This window comes from Panthera leo, chromosome B4 (assembly GCF_018350215.1).
Source record: "Panthera leo isolate Ple1 chromosome B4, P.leo_Ple1_pat1.1, whole genome shotgun sequence".
Taxonomy (NCBI): Eukaryota; Metazoa; Chordata; class Mammalia; order Carnivora; family Felidae; genus Panthera; species Panthera leo.
In genome coordinates this window covers 42,137,395-42,162,376 of record NC_056685.1, presented here as the reverse complement: position 1 = coordinate 42,162,376, position 24,982 = coordinate 42,137,395, and the positions used below count along the sequence as shown (strand labels likewise).

The window sequence follows — 24,982 nt, the reverse complement described above, 5'->3', positions numbered from 1 at the left end:
TTTTTTGCATTCATATTGTTTTATATGATAGAAAGTAGGACAGTTTGAGAAAAGTGTAACAGGCCAGAGGATGAAACATGTAAGAATTCCCAGAGGAATAACGCGACTGGAAGAGGAAAGAAAAGCGGAGGTGGGCTCCCTGGTGGCATTTTCTGCCTCTGGGAGGCGGTTATTCTGGAAGGGGCAGAGAATACCATCCTATATTGTCTGACACTCAGGATAAGGTATAAGATCGTCAAGCGAGCTGAACGATAATCCTATTTTGCCTCCTTTGTATACTGTACCGTTTAAAAAGCATTTTCACACACCCTATCTCCTGTGATCCTTGCAACAGCCTTAGTGGGTAGGCAGGGCTGGTATCAAGGTCCCCTCCCCTCTGACTAAGATTCCATAGAAAAGGGGCCTTGCACAAGTTTACGCAGAGTTTAGTCTAGAGTGTTCTCCGTAACATGCCCCTTTATCCCTTGACACCTTCACTCCTTCGGCAAGCATTTCCTGAACTCCAGGATGAGGTCAGGCTAACACGTTAAACCCGTCCCAACGCCATACGCTGCATGCACTAGCTCAGGGGACCGAGAAGCCCACCGGAGACATGCCGGAGACAACGTCTCGGGTCCGCCGGGTACCGAACACGACAGCGTGCGCGCCTTAAAGCGCAGCTGACAGCGTCGGGCGCCTACGAGGGACCGTCCCGCTGGAGAGAGCAGGGGGCCGCCGTCCCGCGCCGGGGCCCGGCGGCCGGGCGGCCGGAGGTGAGCGAGCGGCGGCGCGGCCCCCGGGGCGGCGGGCCGCGCGCCTCTCTCCCCTGCGCGGCGCACCCCGGCGGCGCTGCCCGCGGCTCGGCGCCGCCCGCTCCTCCTTAACCCGCGCCGGGAGGCGGCGGCGGCGGCGGCCGGGCGGGCGGGGGAGGGGGAGGGGCGCGGAGCGCGGCGCGGAGGCCGGGGAGGAGCCGGGGCCTGCAGCGGAGCCGAGCCGAGCCCGAGCCCGAGCCGAGCCCTGACACTGTCCGTCCGCCTTCAGGCTCCCCGGGAGCCCGGACTGGCCGCAGCCCGAGAGGTGGCAGCGCCGGGGGCCTCACGCGCCGGAGGGAGCGGACCGGACGGGACGGGACTAGAGGAGGCGCTGCCGCCACAGTGGCCGGGGACCGGCGACGGGAGCCGCGGCCTCCCGGACCCTGCTGCCCAGGCCAGCTCAGGGAGAGCCGGGAGTAGGAAAACCCCACCCTCGGGGGCACCCCCGGAGCGGAGGCGGGAGCGGGGACGGGGAGCAGCCTCTCTCCCGGCCGGAGGGAAGACCCTCACCACTCGGGCGAGGCAAGGGAGAGACCCCTGGAGGGGAGACTCTCTCCTTCGTAGGGGCGAGGAAAACCCCCATCCTGGCCCGGGGATAGACCTCCAGAAGTAGAAAGGGGTGATCTTACTAAAGGAAGCAGACCGAGTGAGACCGCCCCAGCGTGCCTCCACCCCTCCAAACGCACACTCTCAGCAGTTCAGGACTTTTCGAGGCGAAGAGAAAAGGGGGAAATGCCTGTGGAGTAGGCGCCCTGCATCCTATCCAGTACTCACGGGGGAGAGGAGTCCTTGCATTCAGAAGCGGGGGACCCTCCAGGGACAGAAGAGGAGTCGGCTTTCAGCCTTTCAGGAGAGGGGAAGAACTGTCCCCTCAACTTCCTTGTACCTAGACAGTGGAACAGGGCAGAGCCCCTCCGCTCAGATCTCCAGCAGACACAAGGAGCCCTCCACTCCCGAAGGATCCACTTTGGGGGGGAGGGGGACTCCCCCAAGGGGGAGGAGACAACTCCTGGTTGGGAGAGGCTCCTCCCCTCCTCCCCAGGGGAACAGGCAGGGTGTGGGGGGTGTGCCACCTTCCCCAGGTAGGACCTCCTTCTCCCCCTCCCCCTCCCCCTCCTCCCTCCGCTCCTCACCTTCAGGGAACCCGGTTCCCCTCCCCAGCTTGGGATGCTCAGCCAAGTACCGGAAGAGCCACCGAGGATGACACGCTTCATCTGCCTTTGAAGAGGGGAGTCCCTCCAACCCCAAACTCCAGTACCAGGTGGTTCCCTCCCTTTGCTGGGGGAACCTTGGAGACAGGTTAGTGCTCTCTTTCACCTTCTCTGTCCTCTTTAGGTACTAGTGGGTGTAGGGGCTGAGCTGGTGGCTCGTGGGTTTCACTGCTGGGGAAGGTAGAGTAATAACTCCGAGAATCCTCAGGGCAATGTGTTCTGAGGAAGCTCTCGGATTCAAACTGACATCTTGCCGCCCAGGCTCTGGGAAATGGGCTTCTTTAGCGTTTGAGGACTAGACGGATGGGAGTCATTTGAGGTCCCTGGGGAAATGTACGTTTTCATGCTGACGGCAGAGGAAGATCAGCAAACACCTGCATTTTCACAACGCCATCCATACGGTGTAATAATGATGGACACATCCCAACCGGACTCCTATACCCTCCTCCATTTGGGGGCTTTTTTCACCCCAGAGTGGGCCCGCCCCAAAGTCATCGTGGCATCCCAGAGCCTGAACCTGACTAGCCTCCATTGGCATTGCATTTTCTTACCTTGGAACCCTGCCTCAGCTTAATGTCCAGCAGAGTGTTTTCTCCCACCCCTGTGGTTACCGTCTCCTGGACAAGATGATCAGCCTGTCCCCACTCACCCTTCCTAGACACCAGGAGGCCTTCTCTTGTGACATTCCCATTCCTGGATGGAATAAAATCTTCTGGCAATAAACTCCAAAGGGAAAAGGGACAGCCCGCATGTCCCAAGGCAAGAAGAAAGGGTGTAGGGAAGTCTAACTCCTGGGTTGAAGTTCCTCCCTGGGGCTGGCCCCGTACCACTGCCCCTGTGCCCTCCGCAGCTCCTGCCCTACACTGACAGGTCCTCAGGAAAAGGTAGATCCCGGATAGGAAGAGAGGGGTGCTGCTGCCTAGCCTCCTTCCACTCTTCCATCCGAATCAGTTGACCACCAGGGAGATTTGACCTCTGATGAGTTTTCTTTCAGAAGAGCACCTAACAGCTTCATCTTGTCCCTTCCTGTTTCTTGTTCGGTTCCGTGTCTCTGGAAGCTTATATTGTTTTCTCTCACGAGACATGAGCAGGAATCATCAAAGCCCAGACTCTTCAGAAAAGGCAGGAGAACTGTGCCAGGAAATCCCAATAGCAGAACCGGAGGGGGGCGCTGCGATCAGCAGTATGTCTTTCAGCCCGGGGTCGCTAGCTTTCCTGTTGTGCCATTTGTATCTACCTCATCATCTGCAGGCACCTCACAGCCAAACCAAGTGGGAGGCTTCATCCTACGTGATTTTGGTGTTTTCTTCTTCTTTCTCTGTCTGAGCCGTGGGGGGCTGCCTGAGTCCCTAAATGCACGTACTTGGTCCTGGAAACTACCGGCTAGTCGTGTATGAGGCAGGGTTACGATCCGGCTTTCTACGGCTGTGCTATAGAAGGGTGTGCACGTGTTTCTTAATTCAGGTGAATGTGGCTCCTCTGTGTTTCGAGTGGTTACGTGTGTGTGGAGACAGTTACGCATGTACTTTTCACACGAAACCTCCAATCACCCAGAATCCTATGTTTCTGGTAGGCCTCTAGAAGCAGGTGCTCCTGTGCAAGGACCTAGAGAAGGTGCTGGTCAGGATGCTCTGCTTGGAGAAAAGGCTCGGTCTGCCCTGGCCGGTGGGAACCCTCATGAATGGCTGCATGAAAGTCATCTCCTGTGGCAGGGCAGCTCAGAGTCAGCCTGGGGGCCACTTCTTCTAGAACTAGCAGGAGAGTTTAATTCCTTTTTTTTTTTTTTAATGTTTATTTATTTTTGACAGAGAGAGACAGAGCATGAGCGGGGGAGGGGCAGAGAGCGAGAGGGAGACACAGAATCGGAAGCAGGCTCCAGGCTCCGTGCTGTCAGCACAGAGCCCGATGCGGGGCTCGAACTCATGGACGGTGAACTCATGACCTGAGCCGAAGTCGGACGCTCAACCGACTGAGCCACCCAGGCGCCCCGAGTTTAATTTCTGATGTCTCTGGTCTCAAAAGCATGAGGATCCTTGGCTCTCAACTCTAGGACTCCCTCCCCCACCTCTTGAAAAGAGCCGACTGTGGTGTAATAGCAGCTTATTTCTTTACAAAGTGCTTTCCCAGACGCTGGAATGCAACCTGTCGAATGGCTCAGGGCAAACCACGTCCCAGAACTACCAGGTGTCCCACCACCGCACCGTGTAACGGCCCAGCCGGGACTGGGTTTCCCTAATTCTCCCTGCCTCTGTGGAATCCGTTAGAAGCAGATGGCTGTGGGCCTGGATTTAGCTACGATTCGGAAAGGGCCGTTTTCCAGATCGTGTCTTTTACGACGAGACCTGGTTCTTGCTGAAAAACAAGAGATGATACGCCCTCATTCCTTCATCTTCGGAGTTTACTTCGTCCTGGCCTCGGTCAGCACTGGGGTGACACGATCCCCCAAGGAAAAGTTTGGGGTTCTGACATCCCGAAAGCTACTGCAAGCTCAGCGCAGGTTTTGTAAACCGTGGCGGGCTTTGCTGCTTCCAGTCTTACCTCTCTGGTCTGTTTTCTAGTTTCTAATTTCTAATATTCTCTCCCCTCCTGCCCCATTAAAAAAAAAAAATAGCTATACTTACATAACACATGCTAAATACTTTGAAAATATCAACTCGAGGCTATCGTCACAACAACCCTATGTAGGTGCAGTTATCATCTCTATTTTATAGAAGAAGAAACTGCAACACAGAGAGGTTAAGTAACTTGCCTGCGCTGGCACAGCCAGTGGGTTGTGGAGCCAGGCTTGAAACCCAGGCGGCCTGGCTGGTAATTGGTAATGTGGTAAACTTAACCACTGCTCTGTTAGTTTTGGCATTCTGTACGTGGCAGGGAGTTATCGCTCCTTAATGCCTGACCTGGCACCATACAGGGAACAATTATTGGCCTTTCAGATAAAGCGGGAAGAAAACCGTGCCTCTTATTTGGGATCTTACATGTCTCATCCAGGATCAGTCTTCCGCTCCAACAGAGTGTCTTTCGGTTTTTCTCAGCCTTTCCCCCAGTACTGTAGTCTTCCTTAGAGGTCCTGTGGATCTGATGGAGCCTGCCCTCTGGCTGCCTTTCCCAGTTTCTATGGGTATTTCCTTTCAGTCTTCCAGCACGCAGAGAAGAATGTAGCCTGACTCAGGTTCTGCCCAAGCCCAGTGGCAGGAGGCCCACCTGGAGAGAGAGGTCTGGGTAATTAGGTTGGTGGGACTGAGACATGGAAGTACCTCTTGTTTGCTTTTCTAATAATAGCCTTGAACATTAGCCTCCTGCCATTATTTTGGGGAGCATGGAATGCTTGGCAGCCACGAGGTCGTTAAGCTTCATTCACTTCCCTCCAGGGAGGAAGCTTTGGCAGTGTTTATGACTCCATCCCTTTTATTGAAGGGGGAAACCGAGGCATCAGGACTTCAGGGAGCAAGGGGTGGTTCGGGACATTTAGTGTTGGTGAGTCAGTGTCAAGGTGGGGAATAGAACCGAGGAACCTCAGTCTCTGAGATCCTATGCATTAGGCTGCCCTTCAAGAATGGGGAAGTGGCGAGGGCAAGGAAGTCAGATGGGTAAAGGGAGAATGGTGCGAAAAGATCAGAAGGACCTTTTGCTGCAAGCGTCTTGTAACTGGTAAGGTTAAGATATATTTTGAGCGCTGGGTGGTATCTGGAGGGCTGACCAGGAGGCTGCTGCCGAGAGGTTAAATTTAACCTCTCCTAACCTGCTTGCCGGGTTGTGGAGAGGGCAGGGCACAGAACAACTAGCAAAAGGCTGAGAGTGCTTCCCCTTCTGGAATTCACGGTGATCGGCATGTGCCACACGGGTTCTGTAAACCACTTGAAATTTACTCTGTAGATTGTCCCTGTCCAACGTGGGGAGACTTTCAGATGAAGCATCCTGGAAGTCTTCTGTGTTCTTAAGATGAGGTTTCCTAGGGGGGCGCCTGGGTGGCGCAGTTGGTTAAACGTCCGACTTCAACCAGGTCACGATCTCGCGGTCTGTGAGTTCGAGCCCCGCGTCAGGCTCTGGGCTGATGGCTCGGAGCCTGGAGCCTGTTTCCGATTCTGTGTCTCCCTCTCTCTCTGCCCCTCCCCCGTTCATGCTCTGTCTCTCTCTGTCCCAAAAATAAAAAAAAAAAAAAAAAAAAAGATGAGGTTTCCTAGGGATCTTGAGCAAGAGATAATGGGGGATTCTTTACAGGCCTCCCCCCACCCCCAACCTTTCTGGGGAGGATCCAGGGGAACTCTGGTCCTTGAGAACCTGCTGATTGTCATGTTACTGTTCAGCTGGGAAAACCCAGCTGTAGGACCGATTATTGCCCCAGGTGCCCTGCTTTATCCCAGATGTTACTGAGTTTTGACTTACTAATGTGCTAGGAGGTCTGACCCTTCCTGGAATGATTAGATGTCCCTATCAGTTCCCAAGTTTCCATGATTTTTTTTTTTAATGTTTATTTATTTATTTTGAGAGAGAGAGGGAGGGGGAGAGAGAGAGAGAATCCCAAGCAGGCTGTACACTGTCCATGCCAAGCTCCATGCGGGGCTCGATCTCATGAATCATGAGATCATGACCTGAGCTGAAATCAAGAGTTAGATGCTCAACCGGCTGAGCCGCCGAGGTTTCCATGATTTTAAGGCCAGATGGTAGCGGTGGGCTGAAAAGGAGGATGGTGGGGAGAGAAGCTGAGGGTGAAGGGGAAGCCCCTTCATGATGCTATTTATAAACATAGCCTTTTTTTTTTTTCCTTCCTCCTGTCAACAGTTCTTGGGTTTCAACTGGGTCTCTTGCTGCTCAGTCCCCTGAGGCACTAAGGTGTTTCCCTCAGCGTTGTGGAGTGGGTGTGTCGCTGGTGAGGCCCACAGCACGGGAGACATGTGTGTACATGCAAAGATCGTGTGGGCGGGGACCTGGGGGGTGGGGTGGGGAAGAGGGACACGAGTGAGAACTCTGACCCTGAGGAGAAAGGGTGAATCTCAAGGGGAAGGGTCACCGGTCAAAGAGTGAGCTGACGGCCTGAAGGGTGTGTTGGAGTCCGGAGAGAGGGTTCGGCGGTCGTATCTGGGGTTGAGCTTTTTTACCTGCAAAGTGTGTGGATTTGTGTGTGCCATGCTTGTGCATATTATCCGGGTGCGGATTTAGAGATCACATACGCGATGTGTTTCTGCCCAGGATTCTGAATGCTGAGGCGTGCCAGCCCCGGCTCCTCGCGACAGATGCCCTGGTGGGACTGTCAGCAGGGGCACGAGAAAGAAACACCGGCCCTCATCCCCCCGGGCGGTGCAGGCACAAACCCGTCAGGCAGCAAGTGCTCCAGGGGCTTGCCGGCATGGGCCGTAGGGGAGCGCCAAATGGCTACCAAGCGCTTCCTGCCAGCCTTTCTAGACCCTGCAGTACAGGCAGCACCCTGCGTTCTTCACCTTCCCCCGCGGAGACGTCACTCTAGCTACACCTCTCCGCCAGCAGGAGCGCCCAGGCGGTGTGGGTGGCAGCAGGGTGTGCAAACATCAGGCGTGGGCGGTCTGGCAGCGCCAGGAGTTTGCACGGAGGTGCAGCGAGCGTGTGTGTGTGCCTGGCTGGGAAGGAAGGAGAGAGGAGGAGGGCGGGAGAAGGGGAGCCAGCTCTTGGCCCTGGAGTGGCTATTTTTAGCCGGGCTATCTGATTGTTACCGGTGTGCACGCAGCCGGGTGTCTCCCGGGCTCCTTGAAGCCAGGCGGGCTGAGAGGTGGGAGGTCCTTGCTGATGCCTTCTTCCTGGTGTTGGTTTGGTGTCTGTGGGCGGGAGCTCGCCAGGGGTAGCCTTAAAGGTGCGAGGGCAGCCCTACTCAGGATCTGTTGCCTCTGTGTGTGACTTTGTGCTCTGCTGGTGATGTACGTTGTGTAGCCGATTGCGATCTCTGGGGACGTGGGCCACCGTTTGCGTGTGTGTTTCGCGTCCAATCTGTCCTTTGCTGGTTGTCATATGCAATTTATGCTTGGGATATATCTCATGTGCCTCAGGTGCGCATGTGTGGGAATCAACAGGGTGCGTGCTCAAATAGAGCTGACACAAAACATCATTAGCAGTGTCGGTGTGTGCTTCGTTAGTGTGCATTTGTGTTTACTCAGACTGTTTTTCTTTACATGTTCACTTGTGCTATCTATCGGGGATGTTGTATGTAATCAAACAAGTGTCACATGATCGCAGAGTAGACTTTGGCTGATTTTACCTGGTATATGAAGTTTTTGTTTTTGTTTTCTTAATTACATAGTTTAAAATGTTATGTTGCAGGGTTTCAAGTAAGGAGGATGGAGGGAATAGCTCAATTCCGTGGGTGGTTTGATATCTCTCTTAGTCCTGAAGGAAGGGAGGGAGTCCTATTGGCTTGTCCTACCTTAAGATGTAAGGTAAGTACCAATCTGTCATCCGATGGACGATTGGTGATACGTTGTTCGGGGGCTTTGGGAACACTTGGTTGAGGGCCTTCCCATGACAGTCTCCTGTGGGAATTATAGTGCGAAGAAACTCTACTTCCCTGAAAGCGCAAAGATTTGAATATTATTTGCCGCTAGTAAGCAGAGGTTACACTCCCCTATTCTATTTTCCTCTCCCCTTTGTTCTCTTCTGTGCAGAACCCAGAAGTACCATGGCTTCTGACCTAGAGAGTAGCCTCACCTCCATAGACTGGCTCCCCCAGCTGACCCTTCGAGCTACCATTGAGAAGCTTGGGAGTGCCTCCCAGGCTGGGCCTCCAGGTGGCGGCCGCAAGTGCCCGCCGGGCTCACCCACAGATCCTAATGCCACCCTGAGCAAAGACGAGGCAGCTGTCCACCAGGATGGCAAACCACGGTACAGCTATGCCACCCTCATCACCTATGCCATCAACTCCTCTCCTGCCAAGAAGATGACCCTCAGCGAGATTTACCGCTGGATCTGTGACAACTTCCCCTATTACAAGAACGCTGGCATCGGTTGGAAGGTGGGATGGCTTCTGTAGCCTGTGCTTATTTTCAGCCCTTGACAACCTTTTCCTCGACTTTTGTTTCTTCCTATAACCTGGTCCGGTTCGCTCTGACCTGTTTCAGAGATGTGCGAACTTAAAAATCTTATCATTTCCCATCCCCTACTCTTTTTCAGAGTTGAACAACTTTCATAAGGTATATCAGGGGAACTCCAAGGGATACCGAGCTACTGAGTGTAGTTATGAGGACGGCAGGATGCTTGTTGCTCGTCATACCCTCTTATCTTCTGAGTCCTCAAAAAGGAGATTCATTCATTTCACAAATGCTTATTGCCACGCTGCTATGTTCAAGTCACTGTGCAAGGCATGGCATTGCTCCTTCCTACCTAGAGGTAGGAGCCTCATCAGATTTCCAAAGCTTCATTGCACATAATCCTCATCTTTTGAAGAATCGTATGCCAATAGTAATAATAATAATAATAATAATAATAATAATAATAATGTCCTTCACCAACACGTCATCCACCAAGCAAGTCCTAAGAGGATAAGTTGTTTGGCTGGAGCTAAAGGAGGAAGGAAACTCCTCTTCCAGGCAGAGAAGGAAGACTGATGTCCTCAGTCTTTTAGAAGCGCAACTCATCTGCCAATTGTTGAGTAGGACTGGGACTCTAACGCAGTTCTTTCGCTCTGCAAATCACCAGTTAATGTACAAACCAGATGATGAGCTGGAGACTATTAAAGGCGTTCAGGTTTTCCTTTATGGATATGCCCCCGCCACAGACCACAACCCCCAACCTCACCCAGCACACATAGGCAACGTGGCTTCTTTCCTCCAAATGTGAGCATTCCGTGGGCGGTTGAGAAAACAAAAGGTGGACCTGTGCCGTTGTTTTGCTCCTAATTTATGTTTTGTTTTTATTTACATAAACCATTTTCAAGTGTTATTCTTTGACCATGGATAGAATGAATTAAGAAACTGGACAGACGTGATTTCAAAAAGCATTTTTTTTTAATGTTTATTTATTTTTGAGAGAGACAGAGACCGCATGTGAGTGGGTTAGGGGCAGAGAGAGAGGGAGACACAGAATCCGAAGCAGGCTCCAGGCTCCGAGCTGTCTGTACAGAGCCCGACGCGGGGCTCAAACCCGCGAACTGGGAGATCATGACCTGAGCTGAAGTCGGACATTCAACCGACTGAGCCACGCAGGCCCCCCTGGACAGATGTGATTTTGAGGCGTTTATAAACCTATTTTCAGTTGGGTGGAAAGATTGAAAAACTATATAATCAGATTATATACTTCTTTTATATACTGGAAGCACCTGGTGGTCAAGTTTGTAGCCATTACCTCCCATCAGTTTGACTTCTGCATTTTCGTGTCTCATTGCTCTTGCTGTCTAGTAGGTAAGTTCCTCCATCAATAAAGAGGTGCTCAGTTTGCTTGGTACTTGAACTTTATTGTGTGTTATGTCCTTTGGTGTCCCTCTGTGTCCTATTGGAAAATTTTCTGTTTTACACAATGCTCAAAGCTAACTTGCTTCTCTGTTTCCCTAGAATTCAATTCGGCACAACCTTTCTCTCAACAAGTGTTTCCGGAAGGTGCCCAGACCTCGGGATGACCCTGGGAAGGTGAGACACTCCTGTAAGCATTGAAAGAAGGGGCAGGAAGGAGAGAGGAGTAGTTGACAGCCCAGAGTCCTGTGGCTGTTTTAATTATCCAGAAGAGGAAATCATGTTAATTAGAGAAGCAGCTTTATTTTTTCTCAAAAGAACAGCGTGGCTATCAAGCTTGTGGGCCTCCACTGGCACGAGTGACTAAGAAAGATGCTGAAAGGGGTGCCTGGGTGGCTCAGTCGGTTGAGCGTCCAACTTCGGCTCAGATCATGATCTCACGGTTCATGAGTTTGAGCCCCACGTCGGGCTCTGTGCGGACAGCTGGGAGCCTGGAGCCTGGAGCCTGCTTCGGATTCTGTGTCTCCCTCTCTTTCTCTGCCCCTCCCCAGCTTGCGCTCTGTCTCTCCCTCTCTCAAAAATAAATAAACATTAACAAAAAAAAAAAAAAATTAAAAAAAAAAGAAAGATGGTGAAATCTTATTTTTCAATAGACTTATTTATGGTAAAGTTGACTTTAATGCTGTCTTTTTTAATGTGTGGTCCTCTTTCTAGATGTAAAAGGTGGACTTCAGAACCTTTGTAGGAACTTTTCTGTACAAAAATCCCATGACTTTTATCTTTAAAGGGGAAAAGAAGGGGAAAAGAGATAGACCAGTTTCTTCATTGGATCGATGTGGACACTAGAGTTCAGGAGAGCCTTGCCTCAGATCACCCAGAAGGGAAGGGTTGTGTCTGGACATTTCCAGCTCTTTGAACTAGATACCAATGTTTTGGCCCTCCAGAACAATCCAGGCCTATGTTTGGACCACTGGGCATACCTCTGACATACTCGTTGGGCTTTTAGGACATAATTTACTCCTCAAAAATAGCCAGTTCCCTCAGGATTCTGTGTGATTCTTCAGCACAGAGCCCGACGCGGAGCTCGAACTCACGAACTGCGAGATTGTGACCTGAGCTGAAGTCGGACGCTCAACCGACTGAGCCACCCAGGTGCCCCTCCTTTTTCTTTTCTTTTTTTTTCAAGTTTATTTAATTATTTTGAGACAGAGCGTGAGAGGGAGAGAGAGAATCCCAAGCAGGCTCCACACTGTGAGCGCAGAGCCCAATGCAGGGCTTGAACTCAAAACCCTGAGATCATGACCTGAGGCGAAACCAAGAGTCAGACGCTTAACTGACTGAGCCACCCAGATACCCCTCTCCAGTTATTTTTCTTAATATGACTAATTGTTGGTGAAAATTCTCCCAAGTATCTACTTTACCAAAGGTGAGAATTTCCGTGTGTAATGATTTTGTTTTCTGTGGGGATGGGTTCTCCTTCCAGGGCTCTTACTGGACGATCGACACCTGCCCTGACATCTCCCGGAAGAGAAGACACCCTCCAGATGATGATGTAAGTCCCCACCTCGTGGGGAGGGGCTGCTTCTGCTCCACCTGCTCCTTCCGCATCCTTTCCTGTATCTTCAGTCCTTTTCTATGTTTGGGGCAAAGGAGGAATGCCTGCAGAGGTGAAACCATGGGTCTTGGGAGGATGTTTAGTTTCTACGTATAGATTTTGTTCTTTCACAATCCTTAGCTATCTCAAGACTCGCCAGAACAGGAGGCAAGCAAGAGCCCACGGGGAGGCATTCCAGGGAGTGGAGAAGCCTCACTGCCTTCCGAGGGGAATCCTCAGATGTCACTTCAGAGCCCCACATCTATCACCAGCTACAGCCAGGTAAGAAGTAGAGGTGTCAGGTGCATAGGGATGGGTGGATGGGGGTGGGGGACAGTTGAATGGTTTCATATATCTGCCAGCTCAAAACTATGTATTGGGTATTTGTGATGCAGTAGGAGATAAATTGGGAAGGAAGGGGAAAGCACAAGAGGGAAGCTGAGAGGTAGACGTAACAGAACTTGGAGAATGATCAGGGGGAATAAAGTGGTAAGAAGAGAAGAAGGGGAGCCAGAAGGTTAGGAGAAGGGAAGATGGATGGAACATAAGAAAAGGGCTAGAGGTAATCGTGGTAGGAATAAATGAGACAGAAGGAGAAAGTGATGTTCATTCACTGAAAAGTCAGGAGAGGATGACGACAAGCCAGAGAGCTTGGTGACCATTCAAGGGCTGTTTTGGTCCTTATTTAGGACATGCATCAAGTCTTTCTTACTCCTTTTTGCAGGGCACAGGATCTGTGGATGGCGGAGCAGTGGCAGCCGGGGCTCCAGGCCGAGAAAGTGCTGAGGGTCCCCCTCCCCTGTATAATACCAACCATGACTTCAAGTTCTCCTACTCAGAGATCAATTTTCAGGATCTAAGTTGGTCCTTTCGCAACCTCTACAAATCCATGCTGGAGAAATCTTCCTCCTCTCAGCATGGTGAGTCTGCACTTGGGATGAGAGCATGAACGTCTTCTGCTTATACTTGTACTTCTGAATGGGTGGTGACGTTCTCTTCTCTCCCATCTGTCTTATTTTTTTTTAATGTTTCTTTATTTTTGAGAAAGAGACAGAACATGAGCGGGGGAGGGGCAGAGGGAGAGGGAGACGCAGAATCCGAACCACGCTCCGGGCTCTGAGCTGTCAGCACAGCTGACACAGTTTGTTTATGCGGGGCTTGAACCCACGGACTGTGAGATCATGACCTGAGCTAAAATTGGACGTTTAACTGACTGACCTACCCAGGCACCCCTTTTTAGTTTTTTTTTTTTTTTTTTTTTTAATTTTTTTTTTTTCGACGTTTTTAATTTATTTTTGGGACAGAGAGAGACAGAGCATGATCGGGGGAGGGGCAGAGAGAGAGGGAGACACAGAATCGGAAACAGGCTCCAGGCTCCGAGCCATCAGCCCAGAGCCTGACGCGGGGCTCGAACTCACGGACCGCGAGATCGTGACCTGGCTGAAGTCGGACGCTTAACCGACTGCGCCACCCAGGCGCCCCCCCTTTTTAGTTTTTTAAAAAATGTTTATTTTTGAGAGAGAGAGAGCATGCAAGTTGGGAAGGAGCAGAGAGACAGGGAGACAGAAGATCTGAAGCGGGCTCTGTGCTGACAGCAGAGAGCCCCGGGTGGGGCTTGAACTCACCTGAGCTGAAGTCTGATGCTTAACCAACTGAGGCACCCTGGTGTCCCTTTTTCAACTTTTTAATGTCTATTTATTTATTCTGAGAGAGAGAGAGAGAGAGAGCGCGCAAGCACGAGAAGCAGGAGGGACAGAGAGAGAGGGAAAAAGAGAATCTCAAGCAGGCTCTGTGCTGGCAGCACAGAGCCCCACATGGGGCTCGATTTCACGAACTGGGAGATCGTGACCTGAGCCGAAATTAAGAGTTGGACGCTTAATCCGCTGGGCCACCCAGTCGCCCTGGCCTTTTATCTTATTTTTAATACAAGGGGAGGGTGGTCACTGGTCAGGGGAAGCATCTCATAAAATAAAATTATTTGGAGCCCAGCTCTTCTGGCTTAGTTCTGAAGGACAGCCGTTTCAAGAGGCAGGCTAGGTTATTAGCTTCAGAAAGTGAGTTGGAGGGATTCCCCTTTCCAGACGAGGGGCAGTGACTTTATGGCTGAACGCAGGTCATTTAGAGGATGGCCACGAGGGGGCAGCAGTGGTATCCTTACCCTCAGAACTCGTTATATTGTGAGACAATTTTTTAGCATTTTTATATTTATGTTGATTTTTAGTAGGAAAAATTTCAAACATCTGCAAAACTAGAGAAAACTGTATAATAAACCCTTACGTTTCCAACTTTAGCACAGACCAGTTTTAACAGCTACCAATGTATGTTTTTAGTTAATTAATTTATTAAAGCATTTTTTTTTAAAGTTTCTTTATTCATTTGAGAGAGAGGGGGGCACAAGCAGGGGAGGGGCAGAGAGGACAGACAGCATCTGAAGCAGGCTCTGTGCCATCAGCGCAGAACTGTGAGTTCACAGCTGAGATCAAGAGTTGAATGCTTAACCAGCTGAGCCACCCAGGCACCCCTGTTTATTTTTGAGAGCAAGAGAGTGCGCGTGTGTGAGCAAGAGAGAGGCAGAGAGAGAGGGAGGGAGAGAATCCCAAACAGGCTCCATGCTGTCAGCAAGGCTCAAAACCACAAACCATGAGATCATGACCTGAGCCGAAACTAAGAGTCAGACTCTTCACTGACTGAGCACCTAGGCGCCCCTAACAGCTACCAGTATTTTGTTCAGCTTGTTTCATTTACCACCCAGCTTTTTTTTTTTTTAATTGGAGTAATTTAATGAACTTCTCAGACATATCATCCCGCCTATAGATATGATATCAGTATGCATCCTTAATGATGAAGACTTGGTTATTGGGGGAGGGGCAGGAGAGAGGGAGACACAGAATCGGAAGCAGGCTCCAGGCTCTGAGCTGTCAGCACAGAGACCGACGCGGGGCTTGAACTCACGAACCATGGGATCGTGGCCTGAGCCGAAGTCGGACGCTCAACCTACTGAGCCACCCAGGTGGCCCACTGTTAACACAATTAATAATACTTCCTTAATATCAGTCCATACTCAATTTTCCTGCATTACCACAGGAGAGTAATGTAAAGTTTTTACTGGAAGGCTCCTTGAGAGATCATCTGGTCCAGCCCTCTGTGATTCCTGTATGTTTCTGTTTTTTAAAGAAATTAGAGGTGGGGGCCAAGGCTTCAGCTCCAAGATTCTATCCCCCCTTTACCCGAGGGATGAGTCCAAGGCAGATGATTGGTTGATCAGAAGTGGGGAGCAGGGAGGGGCTCTCTGAAATAAAGCGAACAGTGAGATTGAGTAAGGACTACAGTGTTCACTCAAGTTTAATTGTGGCTGAAAACCCTTAGCCTCAGTGTCTACTTCTTTCCTGCCCAGTGTGTGTGAGAAGTTAATCCAGCCTTACTCGACGCCTCACCCAACCCCATTTGTTGATAGTGAACCTGAGATGGTGGTAACAGCAGAAGATTGTAGACATAGTAAGGAAGAGGAGAGAATAGATGCCCAGTGGCTTTATATTTATTTATTAAAAAAAATTTTTTTTAATGTTTGTTTATGCGAGTGGGGAGAGGCAGAGAGAGAAGGAGACACAGAATCGGAAGCAGGCTCCAGGCTCGGAGCTGTCAGCACAGAGCCCGACGTAGGGCCTGACCTCATGAACTGTGAGATCGTGACCTGAGCTGAAGTCAGACACTCAACCGACTGAGCCACCGCACCCCAATGGCTTTATTTATGATTTACTATTTTTGGTTAATGCTTATTTATTTTGAGAGAGAGAGAGAGTGGGGCAAGGGCAGAGAGAGAGAGAGGGAGAGAGAGAATCCCAAGCCGGCTCTGCACTGTTAGCGAAGAGCCCGATGCAGGGCCTGAACCCGCGAACCGTGAGATCATGACCTGAGCCAGGATCAGGCGTCAGGCGCTTAACCGACTGAGCCACACAGGTGCCCTATAATTTACTTTTTTTTTTTTTTTTTTTAAATGTTTATTTTTGAGACAGAGACAGAGCATGAACGGGGGAGGGTCAGAGAGAGGGAGACACAGAATCCGAAACAGGCTCCAGACTCTGAGCTGTCAGCACAGAGCCCGAGGCGGGGCTGGAACTCACGGACCGAGAGATCATGACCTGAGCCGAAGTCGGACGCTCAACCGACTGAGCCACCCAGGCGCCCCTATAATTTACTTTTTAAACTCCACCTGATTTCTGACTTCTTTTGAGACCATGGTTCCGGGCCTCCTGCCAGGTCTCCGAAGAATAGCACAAAGAGGCACATGCTGATCTTTTTGCTGAAATTTCAGCAGTTGCCACGCTGTCGAGGCCCTCCCCCTGTCTGTGAAACCTGCAGAGGTGGGGGAGCGGTGGGAGGCAGACGGGGCCCAGGGGACCCTTGCTGTCCCAGAACGCCCTTACCCTTTGAAGCCTGGGGTTTCTGGCCTCCCACCTTCAGCCCGTGGAAATCCCTCTTGGCCGAAAAATGCGTTGCCCCATTGGCTCTCCTGCTTGCTCCCGCCCCGCAGGCTTTTCGTCTCTCCTGGGGGACATGCCGCCCTCCAACAACTACTACATGTACCAGCAGCAGCCGCCGCCACCTCAGCAGCAGCAGCAGCCGCCGCCACAGCCGCCACCCCAACAGTCCCAGCCGCAGCAGCAGCAGCAGGCAACGGCCCAGGGCCCCTCGACTGTCGGGGGCGCGCCCCCGCTGCACACCCCGAGCCCGGATGCTTGTACCCCCCCAGGGGGGAAGCAAGCTGGGGCTGAGGGCTACGGGCCTCCCTCCGTGATGGCCATGCACCCACCCCCACTGCAGCACGGAGGCTACCGCCCGCACCAGCACCACCCGCACGCCCATCCTGCCCAGCCACCGCCTCCGCCGCCACAGCAGGCACCAGGCCAGGCTCCTGTCAATAGTACTGGCTTCGGTGAGTAAGGACGTGCCGGGAGGCCCCGCGGAGGGCCGACTGACCCTCCTCTCCCCCCGGTTCGGACTGTCGCCTGGAGATGCGGTCGGTTCGGAAGTTACGGTTCGCTCCTCTGAGTGAGCCGAAGTTGCCACCTGGGGCTCTGTCTTCTGGAATTCTCGGACCAGCCTCGATTGCTGGACGTAGTCTCCGGCCTGCCCTCAAGGCTGCCCATCCCTAGAGCGCCGGTAGCTCTACCAGTCCTCAGTCTCCAGGGAGGGAGATTGCGAGATGGTGTTTGTGATGTGATTGAGGACCTGGCATGCGGGCGGCCCACCGTCGGCTGGCTGCCGGCTTACCCTTCCCTCCGTTTCTTACCCACTTGCCCGTTCTGTCTCCAGCCTTTCCTCCTGACTGGTGCTGCAATATCGACTCCTTAAAGGAAAGCTTTAAGATGGTGAATCGGCTCAACTGGTCCAGCATTGAACAGTCACAGCTCTCAGGTTAGTGGTGAAAAGGTGGTGACCGGAGGGCAGGGGAAGACAGTGTTAGCAGAAAACCCAGTAGGAACCAGAACCAGAAGGGGAAGTTTGAGGGTGAAGGACTCCACTGCTTCCCCTCCATATTTCACAGGGTGGACGATGCCGATGTTCTTTTCAAAGTAATTTTAATTAATTTTGCCTTAACGCACTCAAAGTATGGCGGTGTTTTTATCCTAGCCACTTCTGTCCCCGGAGAGGGAAGGCTGTCAGGAATTCAGAAACCTGGACCACCATTTTGCAGTTTTTTTGTTTGTTTGTTTATTTTACATTTATTTATTTTTGAGACACAGAGTGAGTCACAAGCACAAGTGAGACACAGAGCACAAGTGGGGGAGGGGCAGAGAGAGAAGGAGACACAGAATCTGAAGCAGGCTCCAGGCTCCGAGCAAGCGTCCAGCACAGAGCCCGATGTGGGGCTCGAACCCACGAACCGTGAGATCATGATCTGAGCCGACGGCGGTCACTTAACCGACTGAGCCACCCAGGCGCCCCGCCATTTTGTAGTTTTATCACCGCTTACTACCGGTGTGATTACGACTAATTCACTCACTCACTTGGAAATTTTCTTTTCTTTACCAGTACGATGGAAGTTATAAGAAGAATTTAGTAAGGAACAACTAGAAGAAGAGTTTGAAAACGTAGAGCCCCAAGAGATGTCAATTACTGCTGGCAATGAGTATAGTCAGTGGTGTTGACTTATGATGTGGCTGGAACAGTGACGGGGGTAGATCCGGTAGGGGCTTGGGGACCTCTGCAGAGGGTAGCATTTCTTGCTTCTCTGTTTGCAGAACTGATGGAGTGTCTGCGACAGGCAGAGCAGAAGAACTGGAGCCTCGACCAGCATCACATTGCCAATCTGTGTGACTCGCTCAACCACTTCCTTACTCAGACTGGTCACGTGCCCCCCCAGGGGGGCTCCCACCGGCCACCAGCCCCTGCCCGTATCGCTGACTCCTGTGCCCTTACCAGCGGCAAGCAAGAGCCAGCCATGAACCCAGGTAGTGAACAAAAGCAAGTTGCCAAGGGGGTGGAGCTTGTAATGAGAAGGGGGGGAGGCAGAGGGCAGAGGGGAATTGAGAAAAACCGTCTGATGGGCGGTGACCCACACTGGGCGGTGGGACTAGTTTGGCTGCTATGCTGACTGACTGAACAGCTCTCGTGTCAGTAAAGTCCTATACGGAAAACCTGTGTGATTCCTTCGTACACCTTAATTTGGGAGACTAGAATTACTTAAGGAAAGGGAAGGGAAAGGGGCCATTCCAAATTTGTGTCTCAGCAACCCCTACCCAAATCATATCAGGTGGAGTTGAGATTCGCTAGTTATGTGAGCTTCAAACCAGTGAAATGAGGGATTCAATGATCATGTTTCTATATTGGGTCATGCTTCTAATAGCTATGATATTTCACAGTTTTAGGGACAATTGGGGTGCCTTTTCACACGGAGTGGGGAAGACTGATAGCTCCTGCAGAAAGCCTTTACGCCTGCTGGAGCTACAGAACAGAGTAGGGAAGGGAGAAGACATTCAGAGGAGGAAGCATTACTCCCTTTCCTTTCTCTATTGGGCCCTCCTTCATTGAGTATAGTGAAGCATATTCAAGTAACTCAAATAATTCTTGTCTTGCTTTGGCAGTGAACTCTTATGTGCACCCACAAGCCCCCCACCTCTACCCTGGCCCGTCACCAATGTACCCGATCCCCACCCAGGACTCAGCAGGATACAATCGCCCAGGTAAGAGCCAGGAAGCTTTTTTCTCCAACAACCCAACGCTGTCTACCTTGACGAGTCGTCTTGTTTTCCTCTGGCACTGAGCCTGCCTTCTCTTTCCTTTTTACCTGCCCCTGCTGGGAGTGGGTGAGCCTTCATGATTTCCAAGGCCAGAGGGCAGGCCCCTTGCTAGGGAGGTACAGGTCCTGGAAGCCTAAGGAAGACTGACTGACTTTATTTATTTATTTCTTAAAGTCTTTTTAAAAATGCTTATTTATTTTTGAGAGAGAGAGACTGAGTGTGAGTGGGGAGAGAGGGAGACACAGAATCCAAAGCAGGCTCCAGGCTCCGAGCTGTCAGCATAGAGCCCGACGCGGGGCTTGAACTCATGAACCATGGGATCGTGACCTGAGCCGAAGTCGGACGCCCAACCGACTGAGCCACCCAGGCGCCTCAAGACTGATTTGCTTTAAACGTAACTTGTGCCTGCAATAACAAAAGGAAGTAAAAGCATCCATATAAACAAAAGATGGAGAACATTTATGTCTAGCTTTGGAATCTAGATGGGAGATATGCTCAGGCAGTTAAAATGAACATGTTATACAGATGTACCTGCTTTGTGCCCATGTCTGCATTCCTGTCACCCGGCTTCTAGTATCAGGGGCCTGGGACTGAACTATCTCTGTTGTGGGTGGGGGCGGGGTGGGGGGGGGAGTTGAAGGAAGATCGTAACTTGCCATAAATAGTATAAAATTAACTGGTTGTTCACTTTAAATCACTATTATTTTCCCGCCTAACCCCAAGTGTTTTCAGTGTTTCGGGTGACATCTGACACTTTCTTCATGTGTTCCTTATCCGTGTAGTACATATACAAATTTCTGTTCTGTGATTTCATATAACAGTACATTCTGTGCATTTTTTTTTCATTGCTACGTGGTCTTCATAAGTATAATTCTTAGTGCCTGCCTACTATGACATTGCCGTGCAACCCTGTTTACTCTGGTTTATTTCCTGAGACCCAGCCGGAGTGGTGGCTAAGCAACGAAAATAACTCTGGGCTGATAAGGACAATAGTTTCTCCAGCCCTTCGTGGAATTATTTGGGGCGGAGCACTGCCTGTCTAGGTTGCGAGAATAGCTTCCCGTCCGCTCTCCTTTTAATTTCTTCCTGTCTTTCCGACAGCACACCATATGGTCCCTCGGCCACCGGTTCCACCTCCTGGTGCCAATGAGGAGATCCCTGATGACTTCGACTGGGACTTGATCACTTAGGGCATCACGGAGTGTGGCCACGAGCCCAAGGCTGGGTGGTGAAGTCTGGCAGTGGGGCAAGAGCAGTCCCAGCCCATCCCTTCCTCCTTGCCTGTATATAGTTATATATTCTCTTTTTTTCTTGCTCTGTCAGAGAAGCCACCGCAAGATGCTGCCGAAGATAACCCCCCCCTTTCCTGCCTCCTTCTTCCTCTTTCTTCTTATTTTTTTCCCCTAATTCTTTTATTATTATTCTTATTATGGTATTATTATTATTATTATTGTTATTATTATTATTGGTTATATGCTGTTCCCAGTCTCCTGTCCCTACTCCACGGACCATGTCCACCCCTTGCTAATTTAAAATCATCTGGCTGGAAGGGGAGTCCCCGATGGCTGCAGAGAAGGGTTTCCAACTTTGATTTACCTTTGTCTTTGAGAAACTCGATGCTAATCCCACCTTTTGGCCCTAAATCGTTTTCTGTTCCTGTCAGTTCAGTCCAGTCCTAGAGAAGCCACCTTATCGAGTAAAAGGGATCTGAAACACTGCTTGGCAGCCGCGAATTTGCAGGTTTTACTCAATGGTGCTAATTTTGTCCTCCGAGCTCTTCCTTGTCCCTTTATATCTCCAATCCTTCCTTCTGCCGAGCCTCACTCCCCATCAAGGGCAAGAGCGATGGAGGGTGACGATAAAATCCTAGTGGAATAAGAGGTCTGGGGTGGGTCGAGTCAAGTACTTTAGAGGGGCGATAGAATATAAAACAGTCAGAAATTGGGTATATGCTACTAGAAACTTCCATTGGCTCATTCCTAGCCCTCTGTCTATTGGGGATAGATTTGGTCTTGGCCGGAACTCTGCTTCTATGATAGGGACGAGGACAACCATTCAGTCTAGGTTGGGCTTTTAGGAGATGGCTTCAGTTCAACCCTTCTGAGTTTTCAAACATAATTTCCTCTGGAAATCCACTGTGGCTCTTATTTGCATTTACAAATGATCCTTCAATCCCTTTTGCCCATTCGGCAAATTTTATTTTGTCCTCCTCCAGCTGTTTGCTCAGTTCCTTCCCTTTTATTTCTTCCTCCATTTTCTGGAACTCTCAAGAAAGAAAAGTGAGCCATTCTCACCCTCTTAGTCTCATCCTATGCTAGGACAACATGGGAATCTCTTTCCCGCTGATCATAGCAGAACCGAACCTTTAGTGGTAGTGGTGGGAGGGTGGGGGAAGGAAATAGGAGTCAGCATACACATGGGTAGGGAACATTGCAGTTATTTAACTATGTGGGCAAATAACTTCTCTCCGAATCCAGATCTCTGGGGCTGAAGCTTTTGCGATTAGGCTTTTGAGGGCTGAAGGAGATAGGTTGTGGGGAGTACGTAATCTAGAGGGGAGAGTTTATGAGGATCAAAGGAGACTCCCAGAATAAGGTACGGGGACAACTTCTCTCCAACGAGGAGCGGCCATGAGTTACTGTTGCAAAGTACTTAGTGTGTACTTAATGTTAATTGTTGAATATTAGTCATGAGAGGGAAAAACAATTTTACTTCTGTTTTCATTTCCCTGAATGTTCGCTTTCTGGAAGCTACAGGACAAAATGTAAGGAATGGACAAGGCCACTCTCTCTGTGATTTCTGCTTTTCGTTCACATTCTTCTATTTACCGATGATTTCCAGGAGATCTAGCTTTCCGCTCCTCGGCTTTTCCCCCTCACCCACCCCTCCCTCTCTTTGTAAGGGGGTTATACACGAGAGCTTGTTGAAGAAGGCTGAAGCAAAGGGGCAAGAAAGGGCGGTTAACTAAAGAGCACTTTATTTCTGTGAAGTTCTTTGTAAGAAATGGGGGTATGAGTGGCTTGAATCCCCTGTTGTGTTGGAGGGCAGTCAGTGGGGTTGAAGTATGACATAATATTTCCCATTGGGGAAAGGAGAATTTCTCTTAGAGGGTGGCAAAATGCCTTTGCCCCGTGTTCCTATTCTAGGCATCTGTTCCTTATTCCTTCCAGTCAAGGTGCCTCCTACATACACCCTGCCATCTGTTCTCCCCAAGATTCCCCCTTTACAAGTGATGAGTGATGATCACTTCTCTTTTCTAAGCCCCTTTTCTACTCAGATCCACACAGGATCTGCGAGGGTAGACTAAATTGTACATGTAAATGTTCCTTGTTTATAATTCATCTGTGTCTTCTGAAAACTAGTCTCATTAAGGCTCTGGCGGGCAGCTGGAGTAACTGAAATTTGGGACTAGGGCTGAAGATCGGCTCTCAGACCTCCTGAGATTTTTAGCTCCCTTCTATTAAACTCAGCCTTGCTAAATGGCACAGGACAAAGCTGACCCTCTTTGGGCCTCAGTTTCCCCTCCCCTCCATGAAATGGAAAGAATACTACTTTTTTTGGAGAGTCCGGCATTGCTGGGCTTGAAGTATAGTTGTTGTTGTATTGGGTGATGTGTGCAAAACCGCAGGAGCTCACTGCCTACAAGAGGAAATAGGGGAGAAATTTGGAGGAGAGGGACAGAAGGAGCAGTTGCTTGATATAGGTCCACCCATCCTTGCTTTCCTCTCTTCAACCCCCATGTTTCTGGTTTGGTGAGTCCTTCATACCACCCATAATGCTTTGCATTGGTGCAGGCTGGCAAGGGGGTGTTTGGTCTCACAAGTTGTTGTTGTTTTTTGCATGCTTTCTTAATAAAAAAAAAAAAAAAAAAAAAAAAAGGAAGACGAATGTTGACGCTTTTATCTTACTGGTGCCGGTCTCAAATGTCTTTTGGCCAGGGTAGGAAGGGAGAAAAGCGAAAACATTTGTTTTCAGCTGGCCATGTAGCCCTCCCCGCCCTCCCACCACTGGGTTTGATTGGTTGATTTTGAAATTTTTTGGTAAGATTCAGGGGGAAAGAAGAATCAAAAAACATGCTTTTATTTTTTTTTTATTATTACTTTTTTTAATGTTTTTTAAATTTATTTTTGAGACAGAGAGAGAGCACGAGCAGGGGAGGGGCAGAGAGAGAGGGAGACACAGAATCGGAAGCAGGCTCCAGGCTCTGAGCTGTCAGCACAGAGCCTGACGCGGGGCTCAAACTCCCGGACCGTGAGATTGTGACCTGAGCCGAAGTCAGTCACTTAACCGACCGAGCCACCCAGGCGCCCCACAAAAAACATGCTTTTAATACTGCTTTTTAAAAATGCTATTAAATATAGTAAAATCTTGTTGGGAGAGGCAGTCACCCCTTGTAGCTTGGTGTGTGAACTAAGCCACCTTGCCTGTGTTCTGGGACATTTCAAAGATTAGAGGGAGGAGCTGGCTCTCCATGTGAGACTTCCTGTCAGTACTTACAGGTACTTACCGGGTTTTTCATAAGAAACGAGGGAATTCCAGTTGTAGGATTTTTTTTTTCAGACTACATTTCCAAGGATTGGAACTCTCAAAAGGAACCCAGAAATAGCAACTATTGAATATAACTGTGCCATTCCACCCTAATATCCTATATACTAAATGCAGGAGTTTGGGAATTCTACCCGCGGTCTCGTGAAATATGTTGGGACTTCCTGAAGCCTAGCTAATTGCTGTTAGAGCAAGCCTATAGCAACCCACTGAGATTTATTTGTTGTTTATTTAGAGATTATGATATATATATGTATATATCATATATAAAATATAAAAATATATATTTAAATTTTAATATATTTATAATTATTTTATCAAATATATTTATTTAATATATATTTTTTAAATTTATAAATATATATTTAAATATATATTAATACATTTATATATATTTTAGAGAGCATGCATGTGTGCACAGGAGGGGAGGGGCAGAGGGAGAGAGAGAGAATCTTTTTTTTCTTTTTACTTTTTTTTATGTCTATTTTTGAAAGAGAGGGAGAGACACATTGCAAGCAGGCGAGGGGCAGAGAAAGACAGCGAGACACAGAATCCGAAGCAGGCTCCAGGCTCTGAGCTGTCAACACCGAGCCCGACACGGGATTTGAACTCACAAAACGGTGAGATCATGACCGAAGCCGAAGTCAGACCCTTAACTGACTGAGCCACCCAGGTGCCTTGAGATTATGATATATTCTGAGTGTCAGACAATTAAGAGGATCCACAAATCACAGCCTTGCAAGGAACCACAAGAAAGAAAGCATTTATTCATGTCAATTAGGTAAACAGATTACATTGGAAGGTGCCATTGCAAATCTTACATCATGTTAGACATTGTTACCTCACAATTGGAAGAATTCCCAGTGATTTGCAATTTTTCTGCATAGTATTTTATAACCTATTTGTAGTCTCGATCCTTACCTCAACCATTGAACAAATAACAGTATCTTGCAAGTCTAAAACATCTCATTTTCTCTTTTTTTTAGATTAAATAATTATATTCCACTTAGATGAGGCTATGTTGTAGTACAAAGAAACCTGGAATTTTAGAGTTTGAACACATACAAGTTTATATACCCAGAAAAATGAGAAGGTGATAGAGTTAAATAATTTTTTTTTTTTTTCTAACAATGAAACAAGGATGGAAGGAAAGCCATATATATGGTTGGAATGGATCCACAGAGGAGAAGAAAAT

General features: G+C 49.7%; 1 protein-coding gene across 1 annotated transcript; it reads left to right on the top strand.

Annotated features, from left to right (window-relative positions):
- Nucleotides 1–950: 950 nt before the first annotated feature.
- FOXJ2 (forkhead box J2) lies at nt 951–23,226 on the top strand. The gene is made up of 11 exons (XM_042945725.1): nt 951–2,090; nt 8,629–8,975; nt 10,510–10,584; nt 11,891–11,959; nt 12,143–12,283; nt 12,726–12,921; nt 16,533–16,934; nt 17,315–17,416; nt 18,244–18,453; nt 19,087–19,185; nt 20,344–23,226. Exons 2-11 carry the CDS (start codon nt 8,643–8,645, stop codon nt 20,430–20,432), a joined length of 1,716 nt encoding a protein of 571 aa, XP_042801659.1. The 5' UTR covers nt 951–2,090; nt 8,629–8,642; the 3' UTR covers nt 20,433–23,226.
- The last annotated feature ends 1,756 nt before the right edge of the window (nt 23,227–24,982 follow it).

Coding starts and splice junctions, on each gene's coding strand:
- FOXJ2 (XM_042945725.1), top strand. CDS start 8,643: ATGGCTTCTGACCTAGAGAGTAGCCTCACCTCCATAGACTGGCTCCCC. Junction 8,976..10,509: donor ACGCTGGCATCGGTTGGAAG/GTGGGATGGCTT, acceptor CTGTTTCCCTAG/AATTCAATTCGGCACAACCT. Junction 18,454..19,086: donor AGAGCCAGCCATGAACCCAG/GTAGTGAACAAA, acceptor TTGCTTTGGCAG/TGAACTCTTATGTGCACCCA.